At 42.8% G+C, this 13,894-nt stretch overlaps 1 protein-coding gene and 1 non-coding gene across 2 annotated transcripts in view; one reads left to right on the top strand and one right to left on the bottom strand.

Moving 5' to 3' along the window:
• The window catches only part of Abcc4 (ATP binding cassette subfamily C member 4 (PEL blood group)), a 219,035-nt gene that overhangs the window by 101,406 nt on the left and 103,735 nt on the right, over positions 1-13,894 (bottom strand). The window contains exon 19 of the mRNA XM_034498607.2: positions 13,591-13,737. Within this exon, the coding sequence (XP_034354498.1) occupies positions 13,591-13,737 (147 nt within the window). The remainder of the gene's footprint in view (positions 1-13,590; positions 13,738-13,894) is intronic.
• Positions 4,397-4,500, top strand: LOC117706496 (U6 spliceosomal RNA). Its single transcript, XR_004606578.1, has one exon. It is a non-coding gene; the product is annotated as a U6 spliceosomal RNA (small nuclear RNA).

Here is a 13,894-nt window from a genome sequence, read left to right as displayed (position 1 = left end):
GAAAAAATAAAAAATAAATAAAAAAAGGAGCATCTCAGTATTGTAAGCATGATTCCAAGTCACCTCCACAATACTAAATGTTACACATCTCAGAGGTAACACTTTTCTAATGTGTTGGTTGGTCATAAAGTTACGAAAACTTTAAAGTCATGAAAAACCTGGGCGTGGTGGCATATACCTGGGGTTCATAATAGGACCATCCCAGTCAACACATCCAAGTGTGGTCAGGGCAGTACAGTAAGATCCGGCTGCATAGACAGACAGGCAGACAGACAGACAGACAGGAGCGCGCGCGCGCGCGCACACACACACACACACACACACACACAGAGGCTTGATATATACTGGGGAATGACCTCCAGAGAATGGAGAGGCATAAGACAGAAGTTGTCACCTGTCATTCATAAACAGTAGCCCTTCCTCCAAGACAGAGTTTTCTTTCTCTCACAGTTTTGAGAATAATTCATTTCCAAATATAAATCTTTCTGGAGATTGGATACAAACAAGAAAGCAAAAGTAAGAGTTGACTAAACAGAATAAGGAAAACAAGAATTGAGAAAAGAAATACCTTTCACTCACTTTCACACCAGACTCAAGCTAGGCTTTGTAATTTCAACAAACACACCACATTCTAACACATCCTGTTAGGTTCCGAGTGTGCAAGTGGTGGACTGCTGAGACCATACGAGTTACTATATTTCTGACTGCTACGATGCCCACCATCACTTAGAAAAAAATAATTCAATTTATACCCGAAAAGCAAAATGTTACTGCAGTTTGAAGGTGGTAACCCACAGGTCTTAGTAACACATCTTCAGAAAGTGAACACAGGAGATGCTGAGACTGTTGGGCCCGAAAGCACCTGTCAGTGAGGCACAAGGAGTGGCCTTTGGGTCCCCAGCACCCATGTAAAAGCCAAGCACGGTGCTGCAAATCAATAACTCCAGTGAAGCACAGTGCTTTGCACCAGTAACTCCAGCATCAGTGGGTAGGCATGGCGAGGCAGAGACACATGCACCCCTGGGGCTTCTGGCCAGACAATGTCACCAAATGGGTGAGCTCCAGGTTTGGTGAAAGATTGTCTCAAAATATAAGATAGTGATTGACCTCTGACCACTACCCATACTTCACCACACATACACAAACAGGTACATACACCACACATGTACATGCCCAAAATAAATAGCAAGAAGATGTCCGCGGATAACAGAGAATAGACTATCCAGGTATCTTCTGTCAAATTCCCAGGACACAGACATACTGAGAGGTTAGTAAATGTTGAACTGAAATTCTCACTCTACTCAATGATTCAGGAGAATCTTGTTCTTTAAGCTTTTATTTCAACCTATGCATAAACTGACAGGGACAGAACCAAGAGGCCCGGACACAAGAACAAGGGGAATTGGGGACCCACACGGCAGACACTCGGGAGGCAGGGACCAGAGTTCGTGTTTTGTTTTCTGTTTTCACTGTTAAGACAGCAGGTGAAGGGAGATAATGAAACTGACAACATTTAGATAAGTTTAAGTTGCCAAAATAAATGAACGAAGCCACCGTACAGTGACAGGACACAGGGAAGGAGGCAAATCTGTCTCACTCTTGGCTGATCCAGTTTGATAAGAAGCTTGATTTTTAATTGCCAACAGATACAGCCTGTCAAATGACTGATCTCTGAGACATCAAAGGAGTGGGTAAAGAAATGTTCTGAAACCCGTCAGTATCTTTCTACAACCTCTCGGCTTTGGGGGGGTTTTAGTTTTTTGTTTCAGTTTAAAAAAAAAAAAAAAAAACCCAACTTCTTTCCAATTATTTCTAAACAAATCCTATAGTGTGACAGGGTCACCAAAATGTCAGCACAGAGCCTGGCATGGAGGAGACTCTAACATGACTAATGTTGACTCCTCTCTTGAAGGGACTGGCCAGGGGCTCCCCACCTGCAGACACACCCCTAGCACTTGCAGTAAAACAGCAAGCACTTTTCTGTTAGGTTTCTCCACCCAACGCTATGTATCTGGATATCTCTCAAGGGTATTAGAATCAGCCAGTAATTTACGGAATTTAAATTGATGGTTTATTAATGCTAATGGGGCAGTCTACATAGTAGAAAGTTATATTCATCCTGTTTGATTTATTACACCCTTCAATGTTCTAAAAAGATAACCCAAGGCTTCGAAGAACCAACTAGAAATCTCATTTTCTTCTCAGGCTGCCGTAGCCGTATTTTGCGCAAGAGGAAGTTTTGAAGTGTCAGAATGTCCACCTGACAGAAATGTAGAAGGATTGCCCAGAATTAACTGGAGTGAACAAACCACAGAATGTCTCTAAAAACATCCCATGAATAAAATTTGAAGGCTCAACAATCTAAAACTGCCTTGGGTCAACTTTAAATTTCACTTGTGAAATTTGTCATTTTTCACGCTATTTGCAAAAGGTGAATACATGGAAGTTCTACATTTTGACCGGCAATAGTGTTAACAAAAAAAAAAAAAAAAAGTTTCTCCCACTCCAACAAAGTACAACCATCCACTTACCTGGAATAATTCCAAAGTGCCATTTAAATAGAACTTAATTTATAGAATTTCAGACTGTCTTTCCTTAATTACAAATAGACTTCTGTACTGAACTTCAGCCGTATCATTTTCAAACAAAAAGTAAACCAGATGTTTGGTACTTACATGCAAAATTGAGCTCTCATTGTAAAACCAAATTAAGTTTAAAATGAACTCTGGAATGAAGCTAAGCCCCCATTGAAAACAAAAACAAAAACAAAACACGCAAAGAAACAAAGCCACACAACGCTGGTTTTGTTTGAGGCTTGTTCTTCTTAGGTGATTTATCTGCTTCTCCACAAAGCCAAGACAACAAACTCGGTGCTTATCGAAACATGTATAATGGTTTCAAGGAGAACTGTCTACAACAGACCCAGGGATTTGAACACTAGGTCCCTAGTTGGTGGCACTGTTTTGGGAGGAAGTACATCACTGGGGGTAGGCTTTGAGAACTAAAATCATAGCCACTTCCAGGTCTTTGAGGCTAGCCCTGCCTTTGAGGACTAGAGCTCTCAGCTTCCTGTTCCGGCGGTCACGCCCCCTCTGCTGCTGGTTGCCATGCTCCTCCCCACTCCTGACAAACACACCTCTGGACCCATAAGTCTGAATCAACTCGCTCTTCCCTAAGTTGCTGGAGGTTCTCGTGTTTTATCACAGTAACAGAAAAAAAATAACTAAGCGATCTATCTACGATATTGATTCAGACTTTGTAAATCATAGGTAGAAAAATCCCTAAAATTTTATCCTGTCATTTAAACAAGTCAAAAAAGACAAATTCAATCAATGTTAATTACCTATGTGCCAAGCACTGTCTTCTCTCTCTCTCTCTCTCTCTCTCTCTCTCTCTCTCTCTCTCTCTCTCTCACTCACACACACACACACACACACACACACGGGAGGGGGGTGTTGGTCCCATCAATCCACGCCCCATACAATGTTGGAAGCACTCTGACAAGGCCCCACAGTCTGGCATAGGTGACGCTGTGGTCTGCAGACAGACAGGCAGCCTCCAGAGTTGTATTCTTTACCACAGGCTACCTTGGTTCACAACCAGCACAGGGAAATAAAGGAGGGGCCACTGCAGTTCCTTCTGGGTAAACCTACTTATTGGTTCATTTCCAAACTTTGTCTTATATCCCTTCATTAGCAGGAAACAATATAAAACACACAGTATCATGAGAAACGAAGTCTCACACACGCACAGGAAGATGAGTGCCGCCGAAGACAGCTGCTTCAACCCAGAGCATCCTAGTGGACAGCCAGAGTTCCGTCAACTCTGACGCCCAATCAAAAGCTGCTGTGAGAACTAAGGAGTTAAAAGATGATGCACAATGTCTATGAAAACTATGAGGTGCCCCCGTTCTGCAGCACAAAAGCTCACACTCTGGCCTCTCATCTTAACACTTAGTAATTCTAATAAAAAGCACCCTGGAAAAATTCCTGAAAGTTAAGTCAATTAAATAGCTTTAATCCCCTACAGCATCTGGAGCATGGTCGAAGACCGCTCAGACAATATGGCATCAAGGAGATCTGAAGCCTTTCACATGGAATGCTTGAAATCCTTAATGGAGGAGAAGCATTGAATCTACTTGCCTGGACTAAAGACCGGATGGCTCCTGAAGAAGCAGGAGTCGATCTGAATTTGTGATAACCAGCTGATGTCTAGATTACACACAGCTGCCTCTCATCACTCTGACTAGTGATGTCAACACCCAGTTATTTAGTCTGAAAGTCAAGGGAGAATGACTTTTCGGTACCCACCACATAATCACCACCACAAGGAATGGGTCACCTTTCCTCCCACCAACATGGCCACGTTAAGACCAGCTTTGAAAAGTTGGCACCATGTGCTTGCCTTGCCAGCACACATGCTAAAGTTGGAGTGATACAGAGATCAGCATGGCCCCTGTACAAAAAGGACATGCAAATTCATGAAGTGCTCCATGTTTTCTTCTTTAATCCCCGCACTCAGGAGGCAGAGGCAGGCATATCTCTGTGAGTTCAAGGCCAGCCGGGTCAATAAATCTGTTCCAGGACAGCCAGGGCTACACAGAAAAACCCTATCTCAAACAAACAAACAAACAAACAAACATACAAACAGAAAAGAAAGACAGACAGACAAGCGGATGGACGGACAGACGAAAAGGGGGCAAAGTTGGTACTGATGAGAACTTCAGTCTATGGTATAACAGATTGGTGGGACACACTAAACCATGTTTAACTTTCATCTTTACAATAAACAATAAGGAGATCAGAGAGATGTATACTAGCATGAGATACAGTTTTTAAGATGTTAATACTATCTTGATCTCCAAAAAGGAAAAATAAAATTACAGTCCACACACTGCCCTGTCCCCAATTAATTTCATGGTTCTACGCCATTTTGACTCTAACAGAAGAATATTTTTTTCTTTTTCTTTTCATTATCTAAAAATGTTATGTTTATGAGTATCTGGCCTGCATGTATGCAAGCAACACCTGCAGAGGTCAGAAGCAAGCACTGAATACCCTAAACTGGACTCAGAGAGATTTGCTGGAAACCGATCCCAGGTCCTCTGTGGGAGCCACCAATGCTGTCAACTGCAGAGCCATCGCTCCAGCCCCCTTTTAAAATTGGCTACAATGACTTACAAGAAAGCAGTGTTTCCCTGTGCTTCTCCTTTGCTTCTGCTATTTTTGTTTTATTCTGTTTTGAGACAGGGTTGTTTCTTCTACTCCTAAGCACTTGAAAGTAATGAAAACATATTAACCATGGCTCTGACTATGCCATAAAACACAGCAGGTCTACGTGTGTGCAATTGTACTTGTTCGAAACAAATACCCTGACACTGAAGTATCTTTGCAAATGTCTCAGAGCCACAGGTACCAGGTACTGCTGTTCTTAACTGGGCCTCGGATCTCTAGATCAGATCCTAGGCTTCACTGATCGCAAAAGGAGTCCAGTCATTGAATCAAAAGTCTCTAAACTTTTGCTTCAAGTTCAGAGTGAAATCCAAACTATCCACTAATCCCAGAGTGACAGAGAAGGGATGAACTACCTTTTCTATGGATGCTTTCAGGACAAGCTGCACTGTGCTCCGCTTGCCTGCAGAGGCAGACCTGCAGGCAGGATCTTCCCACCATAATGAGACTGACTGCGTGCTGAATAACGTCTGCTAACGATTTCCAAACACCCAGAACAAGTCTAAAATAGACCTTCCAGGTGTTCAGGAGGTTGAAACATTTGCCCACGTGATACAATCTATTAAAATGCAAATGTAAGAAAAAAAAAGAAAGAAAGAAATGAAAGCAAAGAATTTCCAGACAGACCGGAGAACCTGATTCTGCGATAGCTTTCTACACAACCACAGCATTTTAATAAACTTCCACTCAAAACGCACTTTGAAGCTTGTCGAGTCTTTCTTCTAGATATTAAAGGGTTTCTACTTAAAGAGGGGAATTTTTTTTTTCTCAAAGATTAATCCTGGTTTCCAAGAATGAGAACACTCAATGGATTATGGCTGATTGCAAGATAATATTACTAAGAGAGAAAATATCATTGCTTATATTCTATTTCCTGTCAAGACTTCTAGAAGGCACAGAGTGTACATAAGTCTTTATAAAGGGAAACTCTGGACACCCCTGCCTGGTTCCTGGGTTGAATTGTAACTCGGTGACTTCTCTGGTGGGTCAGGAAAGCATCTGCATCAGAGTAGGGACTTCTGAGTCTGCTGTAACTCAGCCACTGTGATCTTAAACACAGAATCCTGTACTCAAGTTTGCAAACTCCTTCATCCCTCCACTAGTGTGGTTCCAGTTTGAAAACAACTCACCCTGAAGTACCAGGAGACTTTTGGAAATCTTATGACATCAGAGCCAGTCACTGATGTCACAGATACACTCTGAGGCAACTCACGGATGCAAATGAGTGAGGGGTCTGTGTGAATCTAGATCTCCATCCAGGACGCTGGAAATTTTCAATTGTGTCGGCTCTATGCAGAATCAAAGAACAGAGCTGTAGGATGGTGTCTGGCTTACTTTTATGTTTTTAAAAGATAATCTGTTGTCTTTGGTTATTTACGTTTGCAAATGCCTATGAAGATGAGGTTTAATAGAGACCATAGAAGATGAGCAATAAATGCTGAGGAGAAAAGAAACTCCTCTCCTCACTTGTTGGAGGACAGAGACAAAGGAACTGAAGTAATCAAAGGCCCAAGGCCTCTCCAGACTGGAGCATGAGATCCCCTCAGCTTGCCTCAACCTCCCATTCACTACAGCTTGAATGCGTTGGCGAAGTCTTAAAACAGGTGTGTTTTCCCCCTTTTCTTGGAGCCACACAGTTTATAAAACACAGCTATGAAAGCACCCAAAACCCAAGCATTGGGGAAAAAGTTCCCTTCCAGGGACACTGAAGCCTCAAAGAACTTTCTTCGGTGTTGACCATTCCTCTTCCTCAGTCTGGCAAACATCTAGAGAGTGTGAATCACAGCTTCTCAAGAACCTTTCCTTTCTGTCTGTGCCCTCCTACTCTGCTCTACAGTGATCTACTGTCAGCCACCCTCAGGAAAGCGGGGATCAATTCCATATATATGCTAACTACAAAACAAAAGGCTGCGGTCTTACTCTAATCACCATCAAACTCCATTGTTCTCCCAGGGCGTAGTTTGGGGAGATGAGACCACACCTACAAGGCTTTCGCTCTGTCAAACCAATACGTGTTTATCTTCAAGTACAAAGTGTCTGATCTCCAGTCTGGGAAATGTGGTGATAAAATAACAGATAAGTTTGAAGACAGCAGGAAGCACAAAGCCAACACAAGACACAGGTAGAACACACACAATTAACTATAAGAAAAGAAAGCAAGCAAACAGAACTCTAGCCTAGTAAGTCCCTACTAACGTGCACGAAATACCCTATACTATGCTGTATTCCAGCCAGTCTCTCCATAGCACCAATATTTATTCATGATGAACTTGGGACAGAACTCCAACCCATTTTCTCTGGAAACGCTGCACAAAAGCAGAGGTGTTATGAGCATTCCTCATACACTCTTTGCTTGAAGCATTTCTGGCTCTAGAACTAACATCAGGGAGGAATCGTTCCGAGTACAGCACTGAAGGACCTTGCAACTCCAGTCCCAGATGGCAAGGGCCAAGGAGGGCCCATATGCCTAGCTCTAAATTAGCTGGAAATTTAAACAACACAGATTGCAAATCATTGGATGTCTCTGAGTATACAAAATTAACACCATAGGCATAGAACTATCTACCTTCAGAGAAGACAGATTCACAAGGCTAGCATTAAAGTCAGATACTAAATACAAAGTTGCTATAAAGGGTAACTACCATTTTGACAGGATAAACTTTTTAAGTTTTGGTAAACTGGATAGAAGAAGACAAATATATATATTTTATGTGAGATAAAATGTCACAGGCTCAATGATGCCAATATTGAGATTATTTTTCCCAGTTCACTCATTGCAAAATGAAGAATAACATTTAAGATAGAGGGAACAAGGATGAAATATAAATGTGCATGTAACATTTAATACATGCCTTAGTGAAAAATAATTTGAAATAATTAAGCAAAATGTCATCCTTTTAATCTTCTGTAATACAACACGATCATCATTTTGAACAAGGTAGCAGCCTCCCAAATCTTACATTTTAAATGTTCTATTAGACAACTGTGAATGCAAGGTTCTCTCTCTCTCTCTCTCTCTCTCTCTCTCTCTCTCTCTCTCTCTGTGTGTGTGTGTGTGTGTGTTACTAAGTTGCCAGTATTTCCATGCCCAATTTATTATGGAGAAAAACCACAAATAAAGAGCAATACAAACATTCTAAACATTCTAGCAGATTTAAAAACTTACACTAAAACAGTGTAATATTTACCAGCTGTAGAAAAGTACTATAATCATCTCATTTAGAGAGATTACCGATGAAATAACAACAGCAATCAAATGTATGTAGCTATGTAACTATTTAAACTCATAACAAAGGCTTTTATTATGCTATTAGCAGTAAATGGTCACCGCCCATAAAATATGACTTACTATCACCCCCGATAAGAGTTTAAGTACATATAACCATTGTTATGTGAAAAAAAAAACATTATTTTTAATACGTGACAACTTGACAGGAATTAATTGCCACACCTACTTCAAACCATTAGCTATTTCATTCAAACCAGAAAAAATAATATTTATGTGGCTATTGAGGATCGAGATGATTAACGCGATCTTTTATGTAATCCTTTTGTACTCCCTCACGCTTGTTATTATTAACAGGGGGAAAAAGGAGCTGGGGAATGCGTGTTTTTGTTTAGCAACAAAGCTTTTCTAACGATGACTAACTTCTTCCTTTGAACAGAAAAGGCCTCTTTACTTAACTCATGTACATGTAAATATATTCTTTACAATGTGCATAAAGCAAGAAAAGGGTTTGGTTTTCTTTAACCCAGAGGCCTTCTGCCAGAATTAGAGGCAACGTGGGCTGGATGAGTCCACGGGAGCTGTCAGGACGCTGTTATTCTTATTTCCAACTTCTTGCAGCTCATCTGCTCTCAAGGAAGGGAAAGCGTCATATCTGGTAGCCATATCCACAGCAGATCTCACTTGAAAGGAAACACGGGGAAAGATCTGGCACTGCACCGACGGGCATCTCGCCCATTTCCAGCACCACTGCTGAATATTTATGTTGGTGCCAAATGGTGACTCCGGCGAGATATTTTAACACGGAGCCGTGCCTTGTAAATCGCCTGAATGATGCTGTGTCAAAACACCTACCATAAATCAGAGGTTTTAAGACCAGTATTTCTTGTTTAAACATGCTACCTGCTCAGCAGAAGCACTTGTGTGAACAGGCGTAGATTAATGTGCGCTAAGCTCAGCCAGCCGTTTTACCTCCACATGTATAGAGCTATAATTTAACAGGCCTATTATTGTCAAGGTAATTCTGACAGTGCTGTATTATACTTGTTAAAATATGCATTTAGCACTAACTCCAGTGGTCACTGGAACTGAATAAACACACGGGTATCCTACAATTAGATTTCTTCTCTATTGAGGACTTTCTTCTCTCCCTTTTCTGGCAAAGGCAAGGCATGTTGACAACTGGTTTTATAGAAGCTCCAGCGAGACAGCCTTTCTGATGGTACAAGCCGCTCACCATGTGGCTTCAACTCTCTTTTCCCCTTCTCCAGGACTTCTTTAGCAACCTACCCTGGATTCCTAGGACTCCCTTTCCAGGCTGGAGAGGGAGGACAATAGAGAGACCCCTGACAGCCCTCATCCCAGCCCCTCCCGGATACACAGTCTAATTCAGAATAGTTTATATTTGTGACGTCATCTACAAGCCCAATTTCCCACTCAGTCGAGCTGTGAATCTTAATGATTATGAAATCTCTAGATTTTTTATTAGGATGGGGATGAGAGGGTCTATCTTAAAGTCTAGGACTACTGGAGACGTTCTCAACTTAATATAATTATACTATTTAATATATATATTTAAATAACAGAAGTCAATGTGCTTCTTTTCCTCATTTTCCAGGATTTTCCTTCTAACATACTTAACCAAAAACAGTGACATGAACTGATACCTTTTTTTAGCACCGTGTAATGCACACACCCGCACGCACACAACATTGTAGAAAAAAAAAAATCTATCATGTGAATAAACATACTGACCACCACCCAAGATTAACTCTGTGTCTCCCAGAGAAAACAGACAAGCACATCAGCCTGCACCAGCAACTTTATCTCCCAGGCAGACTGACAAACTAACGCCAAATGAGTATTTCTGTGAATCTGAAGTTGATGCGGTCAGCCACATGCAGCGTGGCCAAAGCTGGGCCACTACCAGACACTCTCCCGTCTCCAAAAGCAAAAGAGGAAGTTGGGTGACTGGATAGAAAAAAGGAACTGTGGCTTCAGACATCGTGTGGAAATAAACCTCAAACTCAGCCATCATGTCCACCCACTTCCCGAACTCAAGTTTTGGTAGAAAAACAGCAGTAAGTCAGAACCAATCCTATAGGAATAAAATATATCCAGCCAAGAGGTCACTTTCTGCCTAGCCCAGAATCTAGTCCAGAAAAGTGGGGATCAAAATATCCTCTGAAATGGTAGGTGTTCTCAAGCAGCACGTAAAGATTTCTTAATGCAGCTCAGGCAGACTGGGCTCCTAGGTGACTTCACAAATATACACTACACTGAATTAGGCTATACATCCCGGAGGGGCTGGGAGGATGGCTGTCAGTGGTTTGACTGATGTTTCCATCACAATAAAGCCCCCCCCCCCCAAGTACCTTTTAACATTTTTGGTCGAGTCTGACATGGTACAAAGACACAAACTAGGAAAGGAGAATTTTCCAGGAAGGCAGTACCAGCAGTCTCAGGTCTGGCGAGCGAGAGCTCTGGGGCTCTGTGCCTGCAATTCCGCAGCTCATGCTGCCCTCTTGTGCTCAGCGTGCAAAGTAGCCTGCTCCCTGCAAGGAAAACCTGTTGGGTGTAGCGTGTTAACACCCTTGACCCAGGGTTTGTGTGGCCTGTTTCTTAAGAGCTTCTTGAACTGCAATGCTAACATAGAAGGTAAATGTTGGTGTGGAAGATCAGGGCTGCAGCTGAGCTCTGAGGCCCTGTAACAGGTGTATGAGCCAGCTCCAAACCACCTCGAAGGAGAAGAGGACAGGAGATGACGGGGACTGAGAAGGAAGCAGCAATAAACGAAGAGGAAAGGGGAGAGCTGGCTCTTGGCAATCTAAGGCCATACACCACGTTGGTTCAAAATTGACCCTAATTATGAACCTAAGTCAAGATTAAACAGTTGGGGGCCATATTATATAAATCCACCTCAACTAACTTTGCACACTCACACATGGATCCCACTGAGAGAGTGATTTCACATCTTACGACTTAGAGAGTTGTGGGCCTTGGTTATCAGCTGTATATGATGCTGACATTAGTTCTGCAGTGTCAGCAGGCAGAAGAAACCTGTACCTTCAGGGATGACCCCACTCTCTCCTTCGACACATCACTCAGTGAACCTGGGATGAAGGCTCGAAAGCCAGTGTTTCAAGCAGTCTCCATGAAAAGCCTGGGTCTGTGAACAAGGGCAAAGTCACCCACTGACCAGCACCAAAGGGGAGGTCTGGAAGGACACAAGTCAGGAGATAACACTCCTGAGTAGACAACATGGCAAGTCCCATGACTGCAAGGCCAAGATACGCTTACATTCCAGCATATGGTCTCCAAGAACATTCTGGCACAGGTAGAAGCCAGAAAGGACAGAAGGTCTGGATCTCAGGTCCCAGCTGGGTTTAAGACCATCAGGGGTTGTGAGGGGCTCTGTAGGGGCAGAGCTATGAGGCTCCACCTCACGTTTCTGTACCAATGTCCTCCCTTGTCTTGATTAGTAGATACTGGATGCTGACAAGCATCTTTCTAGTCCCCATATGTTATCTGAAATCTGGGAGGATACCAGGATACAGAGATGGTTAAGACACTCCAGATGACCTCAGGGGCTCCTGAGAGGTGTCTCTGAAGCAACACCTTTTAAAGACATGTTGCGTGCGTCTTTATATTGCTCAGCAAACACTGTGTAACCCAGAAGGCATGACATAACACGGATGCTTCTGTACACATTATATGTTACATAACGACTACAGTACATAAACAATTAATGGTGTGGACTACAGACAGCATAATTCATAAACTGTAGGTATCTCTTCACCATTTTAAATGGTGCAGAATTTTGCTCAAATGAGAACTTAATTGTTAGAAAGTTTTAAAATGTGTTTTAACGACGCCACTAAAAGAGGTAAACAATTCACGTTCACATTTCTGTCATGCGAGGACTATGTTTGGGGTTCATCAAGGCTCTGGTTTCTTTGAAGGAAGAAAGTTCTGCTAATGGACACAAGATAAAGAAGCAAAATAAATCCTTCTGACTTGATATAAGATTAGTGACCCAAGATTTAGACTGGGCCCTAAATCCCTCAGTCAATAAGAAAATCAGTACCAGGAAAAGCTTATGGGTCTTGAACATGAAGCACTCGGGGAGTAGGGTCTGGAGCCGAGTGCCAGCATAGCATGGCCTCCTGAACGTTCCAGGTGTCCGTGAAGCTCTCAGGTTCTAGCAAAGCTGGGCAGCTACATCTCAGAGCATCAAATCCTCCAGCCACCTCCTGACCACAGCCCCAGCCAGACCGCGTGTGCCAACTGTAGTTCGCTGGTCTTTTTTGGGCTCTACCTTGTGCCCACAGTAGACACAGTATCTGTGGGATTGATGCACATGTGACGCTTTCAGGAATAGCCTCATTTAATCCTCACAACAATCATGTAAAACAGGAAAGGTCAGAATTGCATCCCACGGGCGAGAACACTGAACTCCAGGGCCGTCATTGGCTGAGAACTGATGGCGGAGCTGAAGCCATGTGAGACACTGAAAACCTCTCACCTGCTTAAGTCTTAGTTTTTAATAAGATGGGTACAGGCAGTGTCCCCATTTCACATATGTGAATGCCAAGGCATTTAATATGGGGTAATCACACTTGGGGGGTTTTAGACATACCTTCAATACCAGTCAGGTCAACCTCATGGTCAAGTCTGCACAGTTCACGAAAGGAATGGTCCCCCCCAAGACAAGAAGCAAGTGTATAGCCCTTCATTTCCTGCTCAGAGAGTGGTCCTCCTACTGAGACCCTTTAAAAGGAGGTGCAGGCCAATGCTGTGTAAACACAGTAGGTGTTTTAGAAACTGCAACTATACTCTGCCCGCAGGTTATACAGGAAGCCCTGTGAGCTGTGTGCCCACTGGATTCACAACTCACTCTGCAAACTGAACACCCATGTGTTGTTACACACCCATTCACACGGAGATAACTCTATGCAGCAGATATTTAGATTTCCCATTGTAGGAGAGAAGTACTGGAAAAGTTTACTGTAGAGAATGAACAGGCGGGCAGAGCAATTTTCTCCTCTTTCAAAGACCAGAATGTCATCAGATTGTCAACGCGTGCGTGCCTTAACAAGACACATTTACTGGGGAGCTTGGCGGATGACTTACCTATTGGATTTCTATCGAAGAACAACACGGGAGCCCTCAGGATCGACTCAAACATCCTGTTGTGCAAAGTTTGGGAAGCATTCACAAGGATGTAGAACACCAGTAGGGATCTGGCTATGCCAAAAAGGACGGTGACCGCAGTTAAACCTGAAATAAAGGAAGATCAGGATCCAGAGAAAACAGGATCGCTGCATTCCCTTCAACAACGCTACGGCAGGTCATGCAGTTCATAAAGAAAGTGCTGATCTTTTCCATAAACATCTAAGTTCCACATAAACGCCATACACACTTATAAGACACACTG

This window comes from Arvicanthis niloticus, chromosome 3 (genome assembly GCF_011762505.2).
Source record: "Arvicanthis niloticus isolate mArvNil1 chromosome 3, mArvNil1.pat.X, whole genome shotgun sequence".
Taxonomy (NCBI): Eukaryota; Metazoa; Chordata; class Mammalia; order Rodentia; family Muridae; genus Arvicanthis; species Arvicanthis niloticus.
Note: the sequence above shows the minus strand (reverse complement) of the source record. Positions and strands in the feature narration are given on the sequence as shown.